At 29.6% G+C, this 24,922-nt stretch overlaps 1 protein-coding gene across 1 annotated transcript; it reads left to right on the top strand.

Annotated features, from left to right (window-relative positions):
• Positions 1 to 429: 429 nt before the first annotated feature.
• Positions 430 to 24,692, top strand: LOC129918606 (retinal homeobox protein Rx2). Its single transcript, XM_055999233.1, has 5 exons — positions 430 to 632; positions 11,092 to 11,263; positions 11,477 to 11,606; positions 21,808 to 21,895; positions 24,246 to 24,692. Exons 1-5 carry the CDS (start codon positions 506 to 508, stop codon positions 24,560 to 24,562), a joined length of 834 nt encoding a protein of 277 aa, XP_055855208.1. The 5' UTR covers positions 430 to 505; the 3' UTR covers positions 24,563 to 24,692.
• Positions 24,693 to 24,922: the final 230 nt, after the last annotated feature.

The raw sequence follows: 24,922 nt of genomic DNA, 5'->3' as shown, positions 1-24,922 counted from the left end.
TAACCTTTAAGGTATACCTACCTATGGTTTTTCAAAAACAAAAAAAAAAAATAAAAACTACCCTTAGTCCTTTATTTTTGAGTTAGTGAATGAATTATGCGTATTTAATGCAACGAATATTACTGTTGAATACTCAGTCGGTGATTGATGGTTGTCCGTTGACGTTATATATTCAAACGCAAACAATCCGCCAACGCGTTCATACCTATTTATTAAATTTAAATTACAATTACAACGGTTAATTGATGTTTTTATATAAATGTGTATCTATCGATATATTTTGTGATTGGTGCAATTATTAAATTAAATTTATGCTTTTAAGCAGCACAAAGGATTTAATATAAAAATAAAATTATATATGTGGAATAACACCATCGCTAAAAGGATATTCATCAACGCACAATCGATATTTTTTGGATTATAAAAAAAATAAAAATAAATTAAATATACTAAGTGTTAAAATTAGTGATAATTATTTTTAAATAATAAATTATTCATTTTCATCATGATGTCAACATCAACAACACATTCTTCCGTTGTGCCTTTAAGGCCGTCGCAAGATGCTCCAGTATCACGACCCCGAGCTGTTTATAGCATCGATCAAATTTTAGGAAATCAAAGTCGAAGAAGTGGTAAGAATACAAATTATTAAATGCAATGGCATTTAAAAAAAGTTTAAAAAATGTTGTAATTTGAAGGCTTGAACTAGAAAATTCAGTTTTAACTGAATAGGTCTCACAAGTTTCTTCAGAGGAGAAATGCGTCGGGTAATTTTTTAGAGGTATTAGCGAAAAATTGAAACAAATAAAGAAATTTGTTACTTACTTCTGTCTTAAGCCCTTAATGGTTAAGATACTTATCACTGTGTTTTCGAACTTGTTACCAACATTAGTGTATTGAAACTTTTGACAGCATGTGTTACATTTTGGCATGTTTTGGTCACACTTCGCAATATATTCATTCAAAATTTCTCGTTTTACTAAATACATACTTAATAAACAAATTGCAAGTAACACATCAGGCTTCACTTTCGGTCTAATTTCTTTTTATTTAGCATTTTATTTAAAATAAATAGAAAAATCTTACGAAATTGCATAATAAAACTTTCCCAAATCACTTCGAAAATACCAAAAGTCCTTGAAATCATTTGAAAGCATTTTGATGACCATATTTATGTTATTATAGGTCTGTTTAATGAAGAAAAACTAGAATAGAGCAGATTAGAACAGCACAAATGCCTGAAAACTGTCAGAACAGAAAAGATCAGAAAAGTACGGCTTCGTTTTTATTAGGGTGACAGTTGCCTATCAGTTTCGAAATTTAAAATTTAAAAAATATTCTTTGTTATTAATTTGCATTCAAATAATTTATTATTTATTAGAATATTTTTTCACATTTTGAATTATTCCTTCATATTTAGAATATTCTAAAGAAATTTCCATTATTTTGGATTCATTTAAATATATTTTTGTCAAAATTAAACAAATCAGCTGCAGTTTGACACTTCTCACTCGTCTGCTCTACCTCAAAAGTAGGAGCAAAAAAACTTGAACTAAACTGTTCTGGACAACTTCATGAAACACAAAGTGACAAATTGTAGAACAGTTTGGGCAAGGTTTTTCTTCACGGAACATACAAACCTGTACTTTTCGGATCTTTTCTGTACTTTTCTGTCCGGATCAGATTCATTAAACAGATCTTATGTTTTTAATAAATTAGAAGAACACAATTTTACCAATTTGTGTTATAATGTTGGAGAGAAGAAGCAAAAAGAACTTGAGAGTTAGTGTTCAACGTTTTTGATGCGCTGAATGAGACTTTCTATGTATTTGAACAAATTGATATTATTTATTTTTTTAAGCACTAGGACCTTCTTTTTTTCTCTTGTAGATAGATTTTAAGGCTAAGATTTCGATTTAGTTCTTCACAAAGAAAAATTTTCCACGTTCCCAGTTAAAAAGTTCTTAATTTAACTGCCATAACTATTTAAATATTAATTTTAACTCAATAAAAAACTAATTTTATGAATTAACATACGAGTGGCAGAATTAGAAGTATAGTAGGATAGTACGGGAACTTGAGATTTTGTGTTTTAAAAAATATACTTTAGATGTAAAATCGCAAATTGAAAATTTTTTGTTTATGATCTTTAAAAAAAAATCACATTACTGACCCTTTACAGTAAATTACTATAGGGTAGAGTTGCTAGTAGCCGGCCCTTAAGGATTCTGTCTCATAAAATAAAGCACAGAAACGTCGAATATTAACATTTTCGAATAATTCTTGAAATAAAATGTACTTTATTTAATTATTTTTCAGTATGGTTAAAAAAATAGTTAATAATAGTTCCCAAAAATATTTTATTTAAGTTTTTGTATAAAATAGTCCGATTCTCCTAAATCCGGCCTTTGTTTCCTATTTTCGGCCATCTAGTGTCCCATTTCCATCCACTGACTAAATAAGGTCAAGCTTAAATAAATTGAATATTTTTTATTTAAATGTTTGTGTTTTAAGAATTTAGAAACAATTTTGATTGTTAATAAGTTATAACATCAAATGATTTAAAAATGTATTTATTTTTCCCCATTTTTTAAACTTTTATCAATAAAAGGGGGCCGAATACAGGAAACTCTTGAATTTCAAAGTTTTTTTTTGTGTTCTGTCTCCGGCCCCCTTAAAATTACCAAAATTCACATCTTTTTCCTATTTAAAACCTATTTTATTTGAAGAATAATATATATTTAATAAGAAAAACAACATTTCAAAGCATTAGCTCTGAAATTGTTTCCACAAAACACTAATTACGATAGTAGGTTTCGGCGGTAAAATTAAAAAAAACCATACCCGATTGGATCACTTCACAAAAACTTATTTTTTTCTAAGAAAACTGAATAACAAGAATAATAAGAATATTGTAATTTTAGGAGAGACAGAACAGAACAGAATAATAGCAAAAATTTGGAATAAATCCTACGAAATCACTAGTTATAAGGATTTTTCTGAAAGGTGGCCGGGTACTGGAGAGGGCCGGAACTAGGCAACTCTACCCTAGGTACCATATGTATCAATAAATCAGTTTTTAAGGCGGTATTATATTGTCATATTACTAAGCAAATATGGCTAAAACTTGATCGACACGTCCACATTTACTCCAATCTGTTGATCAAACGTGTTGATCATCACAAAACAACGAAATGTTTACGCAGCTTTATATTGACTTCCCTATGATTTAACATTTACACAACTGACGAATTTGTCAACATTTCTGCAAATTTCATCATTTATTTCTTAGTTCTCTATCGCAACCGAAAATTTCCTCAAATTTACATATATGTACATTCCTAAAATTTTTAAAACAATAGAATTTCTTAAATTTTGTTTGAGCAGACGCCCTTAATTTAAGGTTGCTACACTAAGGGAAAAAATAAATTGAAGTTGAAACATCGTTGTTTCAAAGATGAACTACTTTTATTTACGTGACTAAGATACGAAACCATCAAAAATTAACCTTTTTTCAACGTTGATTTTAAAATGTTCATTTTCAACGCAAAATCATTCCGAATAATAGAGTTAAATCAATGTGGTTTTCATTGATTTTACGTAGTTTTATGGTGGCTTTTCCCTAAGTGTAGATATATTTTGACGAACTAGTAATCTAGATGCAAAATCCCGGACTTTAACGGACAAATAAGAACTAAAAAAAGAGTACAAATCTAGGACAAAACGAATGCATTATTTTATAAAAAAAGGGGTCTTTAGACTCTATTCATAACTGAAAATCAAAAGTTTGTAGGAGTTCGGGTTGCTGAATTATTTCCAGTCGTAATATTATTTTTTTACCTACATTCGGAAGCAGATTTTTTCGGATCAAAGTCCCGAAACAGTGAACAAGCCTATGCAATCAGCTAATCAGCTATTTTTCTAAGATTTTCGACCTCTAGTCTAAAAATTAGTAATTTTCAAAAATTTTCTCTAATTGCTCCCGTAAAATTGGAAAAGTAAATCTTTTCACTAAAAAAATGTTTACATGTTTAAATATTGCTAAATTCCAAATAAAACCATTACAATAGTTTTCTTTCAGTGTTTATTTTGTCACAAACAATTTAGAAAAATATCATAAATACTATTATACAACGAAACTTTGGAATGTTAAGAAACAACAAGCTCATAAAAAAATAAAGTTTCAATCTGTACTTGATTTCGCATATTATACTTACAATATAAAGCAGAGGATTAGTCTTTATGTTTGACACATTTCTCGAAGCTCGTACAAGATTACAAAATGTGCTTGTCAATAAAAAGTGCTTTTAGTAACTTAATGAAAACTTCTATACCAACTTATCACTTCGATCAGCTTTTCTGATCATTTGGATAGACTAATTTGAGTCATAAGGCAAATATTAATCATTTTTTATTTGTTCACAATTGTTACTACATTTTTATTGAGCAAAGGTTAAGAAATTGATTTAATAAATATTTGATTTATTTTTAATGGTACTTGTATCACTGATGTGCGATTTCGTGTAAGAAACTGTTTTTAACACTTTTGGTAAATAAAGTGAAAAAAATGTTAAAAATGTAAAAATGGTATAAAACGGTAAAAAATAGTAAAAAAAAACTCATTCATTTTGACAGGTTGCCATCCGAAGTGTATAAAATTTTGTATAGAAACTTCATTTTGCAGCATTGAATTCTAATAAACTTTTATATGTATATCATATATTTCCAAAGTCATTAATGGCCTGTTTTTTTTTAGAGCCCAAATGAGATAATCTCGCAAATTATTTTATTTTAAAGAAATTTCCTTTACGATTTGACATTCAAAATAAACTAGTTTGGAAAATAAACTCATTTGGTCTCTATTGAAAACAGGTTATAAAATTCCAGTTCACAGACAATAAACTTTAAAGAGTTGAATTTTGTGGTCCTCAAATCCAATACAAAATTTCTTGCAAACCTTTCAGAACACGGAATATGCTCTTTCTTTATATTATTTGTATCCATTTTTCTACAGCAAAATTCTGTCAAATTACCAAATAACTTTAACTTTCTTCTCAGAAATTTCTCAGAAAAGAGCATTGAAAATGTCATAATTTTAAGCAAAAAAATGAAAAATGTGATGTTTTTTGGACCACGACTGAAATAAAACGTGGTTGCCTTTCTAAATTAGCTTTAAGGTTATTAAATTTGCCCGCTTATCAACCCAAATTGGCCAAAATTTAAATTTGGTGCAAGGCTATTAACATTTGAAAAATCGAAGAAATTATTTCACATTTATTTTAATGAATTTAATGAAATTGAATAAGTAACCATCGATCTTTCAAAAATTTAAGTGTTTTTCTTTTTCGTCTGTATTTTTTTTTTTGTTGTGTTTGTTAACTCATAAGTCATAACTTTGGACTGAGTGAACCAATGTTGATAATTATTCTTTTCGTTCAGTTCTGGCCATATGAACTATTAGAAACACAATAAAAACCAATTTTTATCCATGGAATGCGGTTTTGTTTTTTTTTGTTAAAAATGATTATTCTCCAAAAAGTTGAAAAAAAAACATAAAAGAATTAAATCATTTCACTATTTGTTTTGGTTTTCTAAAGGAATTTAATATCTTACCATTTTTTACATCAGTGAGTTTTTCTACATATAATTTTTAATTTTGAATGCAATTGTTCATCTTTGTTAACAAAAAGGACTATAATTTAAAATAATTTCCTTTAAGTCTATGCAAAAACGATCTGAAAATTTCAACATTTGCACAAATTTTTTGATCTGAACCTAATTTTCCTAGTATTCCTTATCAATGAACAATGAACCCTAGTGGACTTTTAAAAGAAATTTGAATTGCTGAAGTCTGAGAGTACTTGACCTACTGTTTCAAGCGGCAAACTTTAGCACGGCTGAAACCAAGCTGACTTTATCAGCTATTAGCAGTGAATTCAGGAAATTGATACTGATAGCCTGTGATAATTATATATCGTGGGCACAAAGCCAAAACCACGAATCTGCAAAATTGTAATTTTGAGAAAAACGGCTTCAAAGTTTTAGAAACTCATGCAAATTTATGAAAACTCGTGCAAAGTTCATTGATAGTTTAGGTTGCTGGGCAACAGATGGAGGATTGGGGTTGATGCAGTCAATAGAGGAACCGATAACAAGTTAAATGACGCATTAAAGTTAAAATGTCCAAAAATGCAGATTCGTGGTTTTGGCTTTGCACCGACGATATAAAACCGATTTTGTATAATTTGTTAAACTTAAACATGTTTAACTCTATTAGCAGTCCAGACAGGAGCTTCGAATCAGCGGATGGTGCCAGCTAGGAGTGAGCTATCACTTCTTGAACTTCTGGTTCAAAAATTTACTCTACTATTACTTATGTATCATTTAGTCCATATTTGATACTAAGTTTTCAATAGCACTTAGATGATTTTTACACTTATTAATTTTGATGAAATTTCGAAAATGCCACTTAAGTAATTCTTCTTCTAATTGAAGTTGGGAGAAATAATTTTTTTAATAAACCCTTTTGTTAGGCTTTCTAAAGTTGTCTACGTTTATGAAAGAAAAAAAAAAAAATCAGTTTAACTGAGTTGACTGTAAAAACAAAATAAAATGTTCAATAAATATACATTGTACACACATCCCTTAATTTTCTTTGTGTTAAAATTTTTCTTTGATGGATTAAAAATGATTGGTTATTAAAATATTTCATCTAATATAAATAGAATTTTAAAATCCCTTTTTTGATGTTTTTTAAGTACCAAACTACCAATTCACAACTCGTTTTTGGTTAACTTGTTGTGGTAATGTGTTTCTATCACCTTTGCATAATCAACCAATTTATTTACATAAATTCATTTAGATACCATAATTACCTATTTCAATAATAAATTTCCCTCTAAACACTCATTATGACCATCGAAAATCCCTCAAAATTTGCTTACATTTATTTATCAAAAAAATTATCATACAAAATACCATGGTCATGCATAATATTAAAATGACATCTATCAAAAAATAATTAATCTTTTTGATCAGAAACGTTGTTAGAAAAAAATCTCTAATAAATAGAAAAATGTTGGTTTTGTGACGTTTTTTTTTTCATTCTTTTGTTATTCATTTAGAAAAACCTTTGAAGCTTATATTCGTTTTCATCAAACAATAATTCAATTACTTCGATCGCAAAATCTAACAAGAACTCCATCATCATCATCATCATCATCAAAAAATACTCATATAGCCCTCTAGTTATACAAATATGTACTAAAATGCATATAGGTAAAAAAGGGAGATCATGATGATGATGAACACTTTCCAGAGGAGATTGATGCAGTTCTGGGGTTTAGCTTGTCCGAAAATTGATTGTATCATCACATCGTTTAACATTTCAATCTTTCATCAAACATACATCAAAACTGCCAGTGATAGAGAGAGAGATGGGGGGAGTTGCCTATATATAAATAAATGATAGTCAATCTCAGGGCGTGTTCCTCTGCTGATAGATACTAGCTAGCAGACTATAGCAGAGGGTAAAAGACACCCCATTTTCTCGCACCCATTCAGGAAAGAGAGAGGATATAGTGTGTGTGTTGTACCATAACTCAATTGCATTGTGCTAATTTTATTCAATAGATGCAATAGCGTTACCCTATCGAATAGGGGAGAACGGGGTAGAGATTTCTTCCTCCTACACAATTTATATTGAACATCAAATGCTATTATATGCAAATTGCATTAACACTACACTCTGTAGAAATCACAACTTCATCATGACAGGATAACCCCATTATCGTGTTGTTGGGTGGTAGTGGTGTGTGTATGGACTGGACATATCTAGGACTTTGCTCAAACAGCAACAACAACATACACTCAATCACACAGGAACAAAAACAACAGAGAGCCTAATGCAATTGCCATTGGTAATTTTGCGGTACGGAAATTGAAAATCCTCTGACACTCTTGTCATCGTCGCTCATTCTCTCTGTGATGTGTTATAGTATCTATGTATCCTTTGCATCAGGATAATAGATTTCAAACTTGTTTTTTTGTTAAACTTTGAGTAGAAAAGGGGTTTGTTTCAGCCCCTCCTCCCATTTTTTTTTTTTTTTGTTCTGAGTGCAAGAAAAATGAAAGAAATATGAATATTTGTCATGACATTATTAAAATGTATTACTACAATATCATTATCCTGTCATTTGCCTTGAATTTCTATTGTATATTAGTAAATCAGTGAACTCACACCCTTAGGCTTAAAAAACCTACCTTCAAATCCTTACAGAAGAAAAAAAAAGTGTCCAAAATGATATCATGCTGAGAAATATTTAATTTGTATGCGATACATTAAAAATTAATTTGAGGTTCAACTTCAAAAATCGATTCATTAAAAAGCAAAGAGATATTTCCTCTCGCATTGTTCCTTGATATTTATTTCTCTACAATATTTCTATACCGAAGAAATGAAGGGGGAAAAACAAAAAGTGCAGAAAATATGGATTTTCGAGTGTTTTGAACACCATCATCAACATCATCATCGTTATTATCGACGAGGGAGAAACTAAGAACAAAATCTCTAACAAATGGAGGTTGCTATAGGAGGAAAAAATCAAAGAAAAAAGTGTGCAAATTCAATTTTGTAATTGTATAAGGACTTAAATACAAATACAACAATATATCTTGAGAGAATTAAAAAAAAAAAATCCTTTTTAATGCATTTTATGTCTGCAACTTTTTTTTTTGTATTGATAAAAATTCTTCTCTGTTTTATTAGAACTTGAGAATTCACGATTTCAAGGAGTGCCTTTTTTTGTTGTTGTATTTTATATTGATTTTATTCATTTTTCCGCGGCTTAATTTATAATAAAATTGATTTTTAATGGCAAACATACAAAGCAATTTTATACTTTTTTTTTTCTTCATTTATTTTTTAATTGCAAAATCAAATGGAAACAAAAAAGGATTGTGAAAGAAACAAATAAAGAAAAATTGCAACATAATCCTCTTTGGGTACAAAATTGTTTCACATATCGGAATGGGAATTTATATCTCAGTATCATGTGAGGAACTTCGATATGAATGTGTATAATGATTGTTTCAAGTGAGTTTTCAATTTTATTTCAATGTTAATCCTTTGTGTTTTAAGGACATTTTGTTCTGAGGTACTGGCTGAAAAAATGAAATTTTTAGAGAAATATGAGAACAGTTTTTTTCGAATATTGCAAATCCTCTTTTCAATTTTTCGACTTTTGGGATTATTATCGTAATGGTAGTTTGCTGAACTTTGGCTTTAGATTCGTAACATTGGTTTTTTAACTTAAGTTTGGAATTTTTTTTTTGGGTCAAAATCGTTAAATATTTTGTTAAACAATTTTAAATTAAGTCAATAGCAATACTGTCCTTATTTTCATCTATTCTAAAGCAAAATGGGGCGAAAGTACCAAGTTTGCAAATGTGCAAATAATTTCTAAATAAAAGTGTATACGCTTGTGCTCCTGTTACGATATGTTTTTTTTTTACTATCTTTTCGATAAACAACATTTTTCCCTGCGGAGCTGAAAGCTTCTTTGCATTCAATCTGCAAAATTAAGCACATGTAGATTGAAAGTAAATTTTAAAGTAGTTGATACTGAAGGATAGTGATACTTTTTAAGCACAAGTACTTGTCTTATTCAATTAAGAGTTACCAGTAGGTATTTGTTTACCAGAAGAATTCATTAGTAGCAGTTTTTTTTCCAGTTATTTGAACATAAACTAAAGTATATTCGATTTGTCAGCTACCAGATTGTTGGCAAATATCAAGAAAGAATTCCATCTCAACACTATTGAGGAATACCTTACTATTTGTTCTAGATTAAAACTAATCCAACTATCCAACTCATGTACTTCGCAACTTTGACTTAAGTTCGAAGAAGTGTTGAAACAATCACTTCTATCAGGATTTTGCCTCAAACAACTATTAGATTGTATTCTAACATTACTGAGAATTATTAAAATGCATTTTTTTGTCCAATGTCCATAGTACTTATCGATTGCAACATAGAAACTAACTTATTTTTTTATAATTTTTTGGAAAGAACAAAACCATTAAACAGATTTTTTGTTAATATGACCTGAAATTCAATCAAACGTATACATTAAACTTAAAGAAGGAATTAATTCTGCTAAAAATAATGTTATTTTTGTTAGTAGTAAACTGTTACAGAGTATAAAGAAGTCGGAGTTTTAACAGCGAACACATTGTTTTTTTTGTCCAAAAAGTTGATGAGGCTTAATAGAGTTTTACTTTTTCAGGAAAAATATCATTAAAACTGTGTCAAAGATCTTAAGGTTTGAAGGAATATGAATTCTTTCAAAGAGTACTTGAAGTAAATGCTGAAAAAATCCATTCTGCAAAAAACAACAACCAAGCCGTACGGAGGCGTTACGCGTTACGGAATTTCTTCTTCCAAAGTTGTTTCTCCAAATTAGTCTGAACAAAAAATGTAACATTACGAGAACTTATGATCCAATAAAAATGTTCAAAGGATTTAGAAAAAGTTGGTAGAAAATTTGCACTTTCTACACAGTCTGTAAACGAAATTCTGTTGTTAGTTACTTATCACATGAGACAAAACCTTACATTGAACATAGCTTAAAAAGGTTTTTTTTTTTCTATTTGATACCGTAAATATTAATTAAGCTACAAAGTCTCACGTCCTTTGAATGTGAACAAGTATCGAAATTGTTTTAAAAATACCTAATAGCAGGGTAGGACATGGTTACATACCTTTTTTAATCTTAAACTCTCGAGTCTTGTTTGTTATCAATAAATCATTAACGAAAAAACAGGATTATCTGATTTGATTGTGTGCATAAGTAATTCACTTTTCACAACTATTTTCTTTTATTCTTAAGCCTTCATTGAACTGTAGTAGATATTTCAAAACATACACTCGTCAATCATATTGCTACATCAAGAAAAAACTCCACTTGAACACCCTTGTGTTTACGCCTCAAATACATCAATTAGTAAAACTTACAAAATAGAATAAAATTTTTTTTCCTAAATCCCATTAATGTACTCATACAATTCTTTTCACTTTTTTTTTATTTTAGATTCTGAATCCTTATCCCATCATCATAGTCATCAGCATCACAATTATAAGGAAGACCCTTCGCCAACAAACACAGATAATGGCTGTGACGGAGACAACGACGACGACCTTTCGAATAGTCTCAATAATGGTCATGATCAAAATGACATGGAACGTCCACGAAAGGTTCGAAGGTAAGTTGTTCTTCTCCTTTTTTTTTTTATTAATTTTTTGTGTGTATCCTGATACCAATAAAGGAACCGACACAATCACTTTCTTTTTTTTTTTTAATTTTTTTTTTCAAATCCGATTAATGATTCATCTTAAGAAAAAAAAATACTAATTTCCTTTTCCATTATCCTTTCTTTTCTTTATTTTTCTAAATCTAAAAAAAAAAAAATATATAGATCAAGGACGACTTTTACCACATTTCAATTGCATCAGCTCGAGAGGGCATTCGAGAAGACTCAATATCCTGATGTTTTTACCCGTGAAGATTTGGCGATGCGTTTGGATTTAAGTGAAGCACGTGTGCAGGTGGGTTTATATATATTTTATACAGAATCTACTTTTTATTAAGGATTTTTGATAGTATTTAATTAGTTCGTAATCACAAAAGTGAGATTATATAAAAACCATTACAATTAGCTACCAGTTACAAAAAAGGATAAAAAAAAAGAGAAACAAACAAGCGGACATCCGTTTACTAAATAAGTCCATTTAATTTTATGAATTTTTTTGAATTACATTCAGATTAAGTGCAATTTACTCATTCGATAATTACATTATTTGTCGATGAATGTTGTCAAGGGCGACGCAGGCAGGCAGAACGTCGTCATCAGTTGATGAGAGATGAGGATAATAATGATTGTATATTGTTTGGGTGTGTGTGTTTTTCTGATATTGACGCGTGTTGTAACTAAAATTGTCATTAAATTTGCTTTTAAATTGTATTACCTATATACACGATATCCTATTGTGTGTTGTATATCCTTGTTCATAACAAATTAACATCATGTGCACACAATAAATTTGCTATGTGTAATTTTCAATTGTGTAACGCCTGGGAAATGCTTCATTTACAAAACAATGCCAATAAAATTTTAATCATTTTGTAACTTTACACAGTCGGGGTGGAAAGAATATGGAAAAATAAGAAAAATATTTTACGTCAAACAAATGTGAGGCTTAGTACAAGTATAAAATTGGCGACTTATGAAAATTTTATAGGTACCTAATCATACAATTTGTCATAAAAATTACAGATTCTTAATTTTCGTTAAAAACGAAACTTTTATGCCAGATTCTATTTTTGTGTAATTTTTTGCAACCTATAGTTTTGATGTCGTAATATTAATTTAAGACAATTAGAACTTTGTGGAAAGTTTAGTTTTTTCTAAAGGGACTGCTACCGATTTATTTCTGATGATAAAAAAATCAACAACATGTAGAAAAGTATGAACAATGTTATTTTTTGGGAGCAAATTCAAAACGGACTAGAGGTACTTGTTTCATATGTAAGATCCAAAGGCTTTAATTATAACCGCGATCTATTGTTTATTTTTCTTAATAATATCGTTAAAGGGTTAAAATAACTAACTTCTGACATATTTAAGTGTTGGACTTCGAAGTCATTTAAAACTGAACACAGGGTCTAACAACAAAAATTTACTGGCAATTATTTCATCTTCTTTTTATGGAATATTTTATAACTATGAAATATTGAGGTTTGACTTTTCAAAAAGATAAAAACACTTTTTGTCATATCTCAGAAAATCAAAAAAAAAACTAAATGTAAAATTTCGATTTTTCATACGATTTTCAGTTTTCACCGGTTTTCAGAGCCCGATTTTTGGCACCAATTTGAAGTTTATATTGAACTTGGGCTAGTTAAATAAGAATTGGGATGTGAAAAGCAGACTGCATGCTAAGTTTGAAAATAGTGAATCGCGATTTTATCCACTTTTGTAAAATTATCCTCAGTTGTAAAATTACAACAAGTACTGTGATCAAATCTAGAACCATTTCGTGATCTAATTGTCTTCATTGGTTGTTTAGTCAATTTCAATGTCATTATTACAACAAATATTTTTTGGGGCATATCAATTTTTTAAAAGTTAAATCTTCCCAAAAATTTTTCGACGTCTTTGATAAAAGTTATGTACCTATATATACTTTTTTTATACATCGCTTGATATTTTTAGTCAAAACTGTATTCTTCATAAATCAATTTTTTAACTGAATTTCAATTTTATTAGAGCAATTTCAATCGCACTTAAAAATTGATTAAAACTGCCATACTTTTGATATTTGTACTTACCAATATTCTGTAACTTTTATCACTGACGATACAAATTTTTAACCACTAAATCTATTTTGAAAATCATATAAAAACTGGACTTCTCTTGCATTAAAAATAGATTCTGAAGGCCATTGTGTAGTAATTGATTAATCAATACCTTAAAACCTAGACTAAAAAAAATCAACACTTTTCCAAAAAAAAAAAAGAAAACTGATTTTTCAAAAAAAAAAAAATCAATAATGACTTTTAGAATTTTTGTATTTGATAAAGAGAAGTGAAAATAGATTTATTATTATTTTTGTAATCAATCAACAAAAATTAGTAAAATGTGTTACACCCGAAACGATTTTGAAATTCTTATTTTTTATGTAAAAATAAAACAATGGGTGTTTCATGTCTCTTCTTTATACTGAATATACTATAACTAATATTCCAAAATTTAATTTCCTTGAATACGTAACAAGTATAATTTGCCTTAGAAATTTTAAACGTTTTGAGCAGAAAGAGACAAAATTAAAAAACAAATAGGCAATTTTTTGAAGCACCACTCATTTTTTTTTCAATATCTCTTATATTTAGGTGTATATTATGAAAACCGAGTTGATTATGGAACTAATAAATGCTGTTGAAAGCACACTAAAATTTTCCACCCCTAACATCAGAAATAAGGCATTTAATACATTTAATGAAGCGTTCAGAATAATAAAAGGGCCAGGTCTCTAAAAGTTGGCTTTTAAGTTTTGACCTTTCGATAGAAGTTTTCCAGTAGAAGCCAGAAAAATATTTGATGCAATCTCTCTGAAATTCAAATTTCTAACTATTTCGATTTTTTGAGAAAATTGTGCAGAAGCTGTTGACCAATGTAAAAAAAAAGGTTTTTGAAAATTCGAACCTTTAAAAAAAAAATTTTGTTTTTGGACCCGATATAACTTTTTTAAGTAGGTAAAGATAGGTAATATTAGGTTCGACGTTCTTTAAAATCAAAAAATAAATTTTTTTAACTTTGAGATTTTACAGTCAGAAAGTGTTTTCAAACAGTCAAATTTTCTACCAGTTTTGTTATATAAAATTTTAAAAAAGTTAAAAATACCACACTTATTTTTCTAAATGTTGAATCGATTAAAGGCCTACTCACAATTGGTAAAATAAAACTCCACCTTGAACAATGAATAGTTCTTGCACAACACAATGTAACCTTATTTTAATCCCCCTTACAATTTCATAATATCCAATCCACCCTTACCCCCACTTTATACTACTTACCAACAAAATATCAATCTGTTTCTGTATACATTATAAAATTTTATTGAACTAATTACATTTAATTACAATTGTATCTGCAATGACTTCCGTAAATTATGCTCAATTGCATGCGTTGTGATGCTTATAAATTCTGCAATTTACTTTTAATAAGAAGGATATACTATACACATTTATATGCATGTTGACTGTATACGAAAGAGAGTACATATAACCAATCAATTCAACAGTCAACATGATTATCCATTCAATGAGGATGCAATTAAAAATAAAAAAAAAAAATTAAAATCCCACACACGCGTAAATAAAAAAAAAATTGCAAAAAAAAATAGGATAATTTCCAGTAAGCAAGCAATTTTCAGCTTTTTAATTGTTCGTAATTATCCTTGGATATCAACAAGATTTGCATGACAATACGCGAACAAGTAACTACAGGATCTGCATAAATTAGCTTTTCGAATTTCCATGGTGGTAAATTATACAAAATGCGATAACACGATATACAAAAAAAAAAAAATGTCGTGCGTTATGCTTCTGTCGTTTCGACGACAATGCGCCACAACTCGACGCAACATTGACAAGTGGGTGAAAACATTGCGAACAACTTAATTCTTCTTTTTCGTCCTCATTCATGGGAAAGTATCATTTTCGAAAATTCATAGTCCTGGAAATGGATTATAGAATTTTTTTGAATGAACGAAGAGAGGCTTAAGTTTCCTCTTGTATTACTTCCAGGTGATTTAATTGAATTGTGCGTAACTCACATGTCCTGGATGATATAAAAAATTCACGCGAAAAATATAATGAAATTCTGGCGAAAACAAGGATAACTGTGGAATAGGGGAAATTGGGATAGTGCGTGTGTGTACCAACTTCGGTAATCGCCTTTAATACTCACTTAACGGCAATGTAATTAGGGGTGCGCAATTATTATTTCCTCTGTCGGTCGTTAGTCTGTTTGTGTCCTTTAAACCACCCAAACGATTTATTTTTTTATTTATTTGTATATCGTTTGTGTTTTTTTTATTATTTTTTTCAAAAAAAGGGTGGAAATGGAAAACGCGGCGGGCTTGACCTTTTGTATTGGCAATGTTTACATGGTACTTTGTGTTAGGTATCAGATATTTTTTTTTACAATGACACAAAATCCATTTGCCGCGTGCCTTTTTTCATTGAGAAGAGCTATTACAAAAATGATAAAGGACATTTTGGTATAAAGAGATACAAAATACATTCATCATTAGGTACATACTCATTCGTTTGCTATATATCGTCGTCAGTCATCCACTTCACCCAAAGAGTGATTTGATTTTGTTATTTTTTTTTTAGATTTTTTTTTTGTATCATTTTTTCAAATCCTGTCTGGATGTCAATATTGTATGGCAATTATTTTCGGATTTAATGCACTTCGAAGGATAATTTCTCTCTGGCTGGTAACTGGTTTAGAATTATGTGAATATATACACACGATTCTCTCTCTCTCTCTCTCATCCTCATGTAGATTTCCCTCGTTTATAGTTGATAAAAAAAAGAGTGTCCTGGCTATTGCGATTTATACTCGTATATATGTTTGTAACGATATTTTTTTTTGTTGGAGGATCAAAACGATAAAAATCGAAATAAGGACCAATAAAGCAATCATCATATATGATTAGGATAAAGTCTGATATCCATGGAGAGTTCGTTATAAATTTTTTTTTGTATTCGAGTTTAGTTCAAGGAGCATATAGAACATGCATGTTGTGTTGGTACTTGTGCTATAGTAGGTTGAAAAAAGGTCCTTGGGTATTATCTCTCTGCCATTAATAGTGAAAGGATACATGTTAAAAGACTTTTATGAATCGACAAGATAATCTGATCATTGAAAATTTCGTTTTGTTTTTTTTTTGTGTTTTTACTGTTTTGTTGTTGTTTTTTTTTGATTATTTTTGTTTTGGTCAAAATGTGAGGAAATGGTAATAATGTTAAGGGGGATTAAATTTGTTATTATTTGTTTGAATAAAAAGGGGTCGTTTAAAAATTGGTTGTTCTCTGTGGGAACTTTTAGAAAAGTTACATATTCATTTCGATGTTAAAAGGGTTTTATGCCTCATCTTGACAGTGTTTAAGAAAATAGGTGACTTAAAGTTGGTAAAAATGTGCCTGAAGACAAAATTTAGGAAACCAGCGATCAAAACCTCGACTAAAAAAAAACAAAATAAGCACATCGTTGATTGGCGCCCGAGCAGGGATTTCTTAAAATGCTATTTTATTATATATGTGGATGGAATTTAGTTTACATATTTGAATTTGTTGTACTTTCAGAAAATACCAATTTTTAACTCCAATAACTAGCAAATTCAACGCTATTTCAGTTTGTTAGAGTTATAGATCAGTGCCGAAGCCTTCAAAAAAATTAATAAGTAAACAAAAACCATAGTAGGATGAAACACATTGGAAAAGAAGGTGAATATGATAAAAATGAAAGGAAAAATAAATTACGGGCGAGCTGAGTTCAGGAAGTGGGTGGGTTATTGAGTTTTTAATGGTAAAAAATGGTATATCACGATTTCCGGCAAAACTACAAGTCCTACCTTCGTACAACCTTTGTATCAACAATTTTTTTACATAACCTCAAAAAAATTAAAAAAACCGAGTTTTTGGTTTTTTTATTTTTTTCTTTTTCAAAAAAAAGTTTTTTTCTACGAAATTTGGTGATATCTTACTTTGTTATGTCCCAAATACACTGTAATTTATTTGATTTAAAATATTATTTTGACTTAATATCAAAAAAAACACCTTAATTTATAATAAAATGTCAAAAAATCAGCTTTTTTTTCAAAAAGTCGGTATGCATTTTGTTCGTTGAAATCTCTATTTTTTGGTGGTGTAAGAAAAAATTTACATTAGTACACTATAGTACATGTTCTAGGAAAATGCAAAAAATGAAGAAAGCTTGATTTCCAAATTTTTGTATCATTATTAAAAATTTTGGCTTATTTATTAAAATTTACCCTTTAATTACTCAAAAACCGTAAATTTTCATGTTACTTCTCATGGAACAGTTTTTAATACAACTCAAACCGGTCCAAAAATTTTTTTTTTTTTTTCAGTTTGAATTTAGTGATTTTTTTTTGCTATTCCTTCAGATTATTTATGCAATTAAGGGTTGTCTAAACGGAAAAAAGACACCTTAATAAAGTGATGACCACCTTAAAACAACAGGATTACCGCTTAATATAAATAGAATCCGCTTAAATTCTGGTTAATTTAAGGTGAACTTCATTTCATTTTAATAAATTTTAATTTTCATCTAAAAATTAAAATTTAAAAATTTTCGTCAGCCTTTAGATTTAGTTGCAGTTTATCATACTTATTTCTCACCAACTATTGTAGGTTCAGTCCCCAGTGGCTTCCAGTTTTTTTTTTTATTGATTAAAATGTTTCCACATGAAAAACTGATGATTTTCCGCTTAAATTAAGTGGATTTCTTTAAAATTTGCGCATTCAAGACATTGGAATGAATTGTCCGCTCAATTTAAGATGGTAGGTAGTCATCATGGGAAAAACCATGCAGAAATCCGCTGAATTTAGTGTAGAATCCGCTTGTTTTAAGGTGGTTTTCTCCGTACTCCGTGTATGACTCTATTGAATCACTTGATGTATTGTTGTCATCAAAATGTAATCTTTTTATATTGATCTGGAGTATTTACTAGATAGGTAACTCGACTTCATCTCATGTAATTTCATGAGGACTTCGGGTACGGTCTGATGAGGTAAATGTTGAAGTTATGTTTTTATTTACTTGAACGCGTACGGTCTTGAACTAATGGAATTTTGGAATATGACATATGACAAAATGAAGTTTACTTTAATATCTAGTATTCATTATTATACTGTGTTGAGTTGTTCGCGATGGTTCCTTTTTCAGTAGTTGCCAGAGTGAAAAAAGTTCGGAACATATTTAAGGAGGTAGATACTAGTATTTTTCTTTGAATGTCCTTGGCATTCTGTAATTCTCCAGCACATTTAATTACACCCTTGTCTCAAGACTTGCATTGTAAAATCTTTTTTATTTCTTGTCTAAGGAATGAATATATATCCCAACATCTGTCTTGAGAATTCAACAAATTTACACTTTTGAGAGGGTTTCTTAAGGCATTAATTAATTGCTTAAGACGGTGCCCTTGAATTTTGGAAAAATGTACTAACAAATGATTTAGAATAAATAACAAATTACCCACCTTAACTTTCCTAGCAAAATAGGGCACAAAAAAAATGACTTCGTAAAAAACACTACAATAGAAATTTACTTCTAAACAGCAATCATTTACAATACCTCTATTGTCCTAGTAATTCTTTACTTCTAATTTTCTATTTGATTTTGTTTGCTTTTTAGAAAAATATAAAAAAAAAAAACAACAACCCTTTAATTAATTCAAAATAATTTTTATAAATAGGTAGCCTTTTATTGTTCATTCTTTCTAAAGTTGACTTGAACAAAAAATATTATCAAAGGACACAGATGAAAAAAAGGTAGAAAACAAAAGAAAACCATACATATCCTTCCGGATGTCATTTAACTTTATACCTAGCTCTACTTAGTAGAAAATGGGTAGATATGTAAAACCGCGCCTAGTTTAAGGCAATTTAAACCAATTTTCTCATCACAATTCAACTCAATTCAAACAGAAATAGAAATTAAAGAAGAAGAAAAAAAACGAAATGAATATAAAAAAAAATTAAAAAAAACAAGAAGTAAAAAAAAACACCAACCCCTCACTGAGAAAGAAAGAAAAAAAATGTATTCCCAACTCTAATTGACAATATGCCAATTATCCTTGGCCAATTATTTAAAAGATTGCACCAAATTGTCTCCTATCTGGGCCCATCGTATCGTATCGTTCTCGTTGTTCCACACACACCACACATCATCATACACGAGCACGACAACGAACGCCGTCGTTGTAAACGTCATCATTTCCATCCATCAGAGTCCTTTTTCTATTTTTATTCATTTCACATCCTTGATCCTTCTATACATATTCCAACAACTGGTTGAGTAATCGTTTTATCTCTTCCACATAATCATTTTCGTCCTTTAGTTTTATTTCTTTTTTTTTTGTATCTTTGTTACGAGTCCTTATATGGTTGTGTTCCTATTGTGAATGGGTAAAATTTAATTGTAACACTCCATGCAAAGAAAAAAAAAAATTGAGGAGGGGTGTGGGTGTTGGGTACAAAAAATAAGTTTTTTTTACCCAACAAAGGACGAGTAAAAAGATACCCAGTTATATGAAGAGGTATCATTTTAAGGACAGTGTCCTGGTTGATCAAATTGTGGATACAGTGAAAGAGTGCAGAAGAGGAGGGGTGGGGGGTCTACAACAATCATCATCATCACCGATTAGAGGTAACTAAGACCAACTTAATTACACCCCAAGGATAATTACATCAAATTATCTGCGAGCGCCCACATTTATATATGCTTTGTTTGTTCATTCGTTCGTTCCTTGCGGGGGACACAATAAAATGTTTAAGGATCAAAATAAGTGGATTTCTTTGAGAGAGGCAGAGAATATGTGATGTGATGACAGGAAGAGGGTTTTCTTATAATCTTGATAAGGCTAAGACACACACACAATGATGAAGCACAAATTAACGATCGGAAATCATTTCTAATGCTCTCGCCCAAGTGAACTGCGCTCAAAATAAAAGGACGAACAAAATGCAAAACAAAAAAAAAGAAGAAATGCGTACAGCAAATTGTGAGGCACATCCTTCCTCCACATTTCTGATGTGTATTCTCGAAAAAGAGAACAAGAAATCTTGTTGAAATCATCATCAGCAAAGCCATTCAGAAAATTCACAATAGAATTGGATGAAATGTCAGGAAGTCCTTTTTCGTCCTTTTGGCACTCTTGTTCCTATCTGTCTATTTCTATGTCTCTACACACACACACACACACCCCTATTATCATAGTCGTCGTGGCAAAAATTGATGGCATAGAGAGATGAAATCTAACTTTATTTTTCGTGTATAACAGTGTATGAACGTGTATGACTATGTAGGATTGTGTTTGGATGAATTCTTCGAAGAATTTATGATTTGCCAAAGCCTTTCGAACTCGCCTGACCCCACAGGACAACTCTACCTACCTACCTCTATCGATTAAGTTCAATTGAATTGAAGTGGAGAATTTTGTTTAGAAAAGAGAGATGTGTGTAAGGTAGGTAGAGTTCTCCATTTCGTTGCGCACAAACAATTGAATTTCCCTCAAAGAGTGTTGATGGTTCGAAGGGCGTTTACACTTATACACACACACAACTTCTACAAAAAGAAAACGAGGTAGAGTTTAAGGACAATTTTGCAGCAGCAAGTGCAGAAAGGACAATAATTGAATGCAAAATAAGGAGAAAACGTACCTACAGTTGTGAGTTCCAAAAAAAAAAACTGCATCTCTTTAGGTTTTTTTTTTTTATTTTTACACATCAGTGAGAGAACCTGTGGGTGATTTTAACCCCTTCCCCCTTCCTGAGCTTGAAGAATTTCCAAATGGAATGATGAAAATCAGAGAAACACACTTCCGATTGGATTCCATTGTCTGAAATTTAAATTATGATTGTCCCTTATTCCCCTTTTATACAGTTCTATACCCATTTTATCCCCCCACTCCTACCCCCTTTTAAATTGAGAAATTTTAACAGAAAACATTGACGGAGGGGTGTGATGAATGATGATGATGATGGGCTATATGGCCAATTATTCCATATCGTGGTTGAATTGTGGCGCTTAATGTTTGTCTACCCTTAAAATAAATTTCTTTATGGGGGTTTTAAATAGAGGGGGGAGAGGAGATTTCACAAATGGAGATTGAAAAAATTGTTCATGAATTGTGCTTTGGTTAGGAGGAAATTGGAACGAAATTGATTGGTAATTGCCATTTGATATAAAAATGGGGAGGTTTATGCTGATGGTTTTTATATTTTTTTGTTACATTTTTTTTTTGTGAAAAAAAAAAAATAGGAAATAGCAAGTGGAGTGTTAAGTGATTTGCTTTTATTTGCTTTTATTTGGTACTTAAAAAAAAAAATCAAGGAGTAGGCCGAATAAATTTTATTTTAAAAAGTATTTTGTATAAAAGTTATTTGAATATTTTTTATTAAATTTCCATTTCTATTTTGTTTTCTTTATAGGTTTGGTTTCAAAATCGTCGTGCGAAATGGAGAAAACGTGAGAAATTCATGAATCAAGACAAAAATGGATACCTTCTACCTGATCAAGGTAAGTTTCAAAGCATTTTATTTGAATGATAGTTTATTTTTTAAAGTATCTCTGCGAGTTTTACTAATTTATTAGATTTATTTAAAATTTGAAGTATGAAAAAAATCATTACGTTACGTTACATTTGTTTACATTATGTCACGTTACGTTACATAACGTTACGTAACGAATTTTATATTCAAAAGAATTTTTTAAATATAGGATTATTCTTCAAATTTGTTTTTATTTTTACTATAGCCAAAAATCAATACGTTCCACAATTTCCAAAAGCAAGCTATCAGTTTAGAACCTTGTGAGGCTGCAATAAAAGGGATATAAGTAATGGCAGATTGATAAGGAAGGCGTTTCATTTTGCAAGAAGACATTGTCTCATGAGCAAGAAAGAGCCAATAGAGAAAATTCCGAAACTATATTTTTCAAGAAAAATTGTTCACGTGAAATTTTTTACTGCCAAATTTCAAAGGCTCTGCTTTGATTTTTAGTTTATTTATGTATTATTCGGTCTATTTTTTTGAGAACCGATTTCTTTTCTTATAATTTTAAGGGCATCATAATGAAGTTTTTTTACTTGTATCCGTCCATAAATGAAATATTAATGCATTCCACAAGTATTTGGAGCACATTTGTTGAGTCTACAAGGCTGAAATATGCAAATTAAATATAAATACAATATAAAGTAAATTTAGAAGGGGAAAATTAAATATTCATACAACATGTTCCACACCTTCTATTCTCAGTGAATGTAGTTTACTTGACAAATTTCAAGCTTTTGAAAACTACAATGCAACCTATCACTTCCTTTCAAAAACTCAACTATTGCAATTGTAGGCCACTACACTTTGTGGAACGTTAATTCAATTTAACAAATAATTGTGTTTGCTACTCAAAAGTTTAATCTTAACGTTTGCATTTTTCACTTTTTCATTAAAATATTTTTTCATAGTTTTTCTAAAAATTTAAAACCAATACGTTCCAAAAGTTTTTTTTGTGGAATCCAAAATATGGCTGTGGAACATATCGATTTTACATTATATACATAGATATTTGAGCAAATCTTTAGTATTTCTTATTCGTTTCAATACAATAACTTGCAAAATAAAAATTGAATACGTTCCACAAACTTCCACAGACCATAACTTGAGTTTGTAAAGTGGCAATGACAGGAAAATAAGTTGAGGAATTTTAAGAAAACTTAACGTTTTTTTAATTTAGAGATAAATATAGGTTCCACAAATTCCGTGAGAAAGTACATTACCGTATACAAAAATTAATTTTCCTTATAGAATATAGGTAGAAATAGAACCTATGACAAGCGATTTGAAGTTTTGTTATTTTTATAAAGATAGATCTTAAAAGATATTCCAAGTAATTAGAAGATAAAAATACAACAAAAACAACAAAAAACACATTAAATAAATACAACTCTATTCATTCATTTTCACATTATTACTTTTATCTTAATTAGTTTGAAGGTAAATTATAATGCAAATGCATCGTCGTTTCAACCCTCACAATTGAAAATTTATTCACTCTTCATATTCATATTTTGTTCTCATTTATATCTCTATATCTACGTGGTATACCAATCTTATAAATTTCATATCCCGTTGTTTCACACGTGACTCCCTTTCATACATTTACTATAGATATCCTGATCAGATATAATCAAACAATCCAACATTACCATTTATTTAAATATGAATAATGCACACGTTTGCACAGAACAGTAGGTAGTTCTAGCTATAATTTTCAAACTCTCACAATGAAATGTATTTAATTGCACGTTCCTATATAATTAATGGCGGCGACATGTTTACAAATCCCAGGAAATTTGTTAAAAAAAAAAAAAAAACATTATTCTTTCCCAGCGCCAAGTAGTAGAACGCACATTATTATAAATTGTTGGTATTGTTATGTCCTACAGGACACCTGCCCATTTGTATTGTTTTATACAAGACACGCGCAAAAAAGTACAATTCAAATTGGCACAATATACACACGCCTCGCAGAAGAATATAATCTAAAATTAATCTTTAAGATACATTTTTGTCTTTCTACACCATCTTCAGATGAATTTTTTGTCCTCTCCCAACAAAACAAACAAAAACAGACAAATTATATGCAAATCTAATAAAATGCAATACTATTGTGTTGAGTCGTTACGCTGCTGGCCAAAGACAAATTGCATTCATCCATTAATTGTTTTAGATCTAAAAATATCTTAAAGATACTCGCAAAGATACACACTTCAGAGATGAATAGGAACATTAAATAAAAATAACTTTTTTTTTTACCACTTTGAACAGTTTTTTTCTAATTTTCTTTTTTTTTTTTTTTTTTTTTTTTTTAGGAATGCCTGATTTTCCTCTTGGAATTCCTCTACCACATGGCATGGGAGGTCATCCAGCATCGATACCAACTGAATTTTGGCCACCAAATTTCGCCTTGCATCATCATTTCAATCCAGCGTTAATACCACAAAGTCTCATACCCCATTATAAATTGCCAAATTTCCAAACCCTCCTATCACAATATATGGGACTGAGTAATTTAAATGGAATATTTGGTTATCCACAAAATTTATCAATGCATTCACAAGTTAGCCCGCCATGCAGTAATAGTCCACCACGTGAAAGTCCACCAGCTGTAGCGAAAGTCGAAGAATGAAGTTCAGCTGAAACGTAAATGTTTTAATTTGTAAATAAAAAAATAAAACAAAAAATTAAAAATTGTTAATTGAAATTAAATTAGATCTTAAAAAAAAAAATGTGGTGATATCAAAAATAAATTAAAATAAAAACTTGTAAATATAAAAATAAATAATTAAATTTTAAAACTTAAAAAATAATAAAGAAAAAAAAAAACAATTTTTGGCTGTAAAAATGAAAATATTATTAAATTAAATTTTAAATTAAAAAAATAAAACTAAAAACAATAATGTTAGAATTTAAAAATGAAATAGAAAAATCATTATTGTATAAAAATATCGCAATGAAATGAATAGAAGATACACAATATTGTGTGTTT

This window comes from Episyrphus balteatus, chromosome 1, assembly GCF_945859705.1.
Source record: "Episyrphus balteatus chromosome 1, idEpiBalt1.1, whole genome shotgun sequence".
Taxonomy (NCBI): Eukaryota; Metazoa; Arthropoda; class Insecta; order Diptera; family Syrphidae; genus Episyrphus; species Episyrphus balteatus.
The sequence above is the reverse complement of the archived record's forward strand: the minus strand, read 5'-3'. Positions and strand labels throughout refer to the sequence as shown.

What these genes read in the sequence shown, in the direction of transcription:
- LOC129918606 (XM_055999233.1), top strand. Translation starts at nt 506, where the DNA reads ATGATGTCAACATCAACAACACATTCTTCCGTTGTGCCTTTAAGGCCG. An exon ending in AAATCAAAGTCGAAGAAGTG is followed by an intron (nt 633 to 11,091) that starts GTAAGAATACAA and finishes TTTTTATTTTAG; the next exon opens with ATTCTGAATCCTTATCCCAT. An exon ending in ATACCTTCTACCTGATCAAG is followed by an intron (nt 21,896 to 24,245) that starts GTAAGTTTCAAA and finishes TTTTTTTTTTAG; the next exon opens with GAATGCCTGATTTTCCTCTT.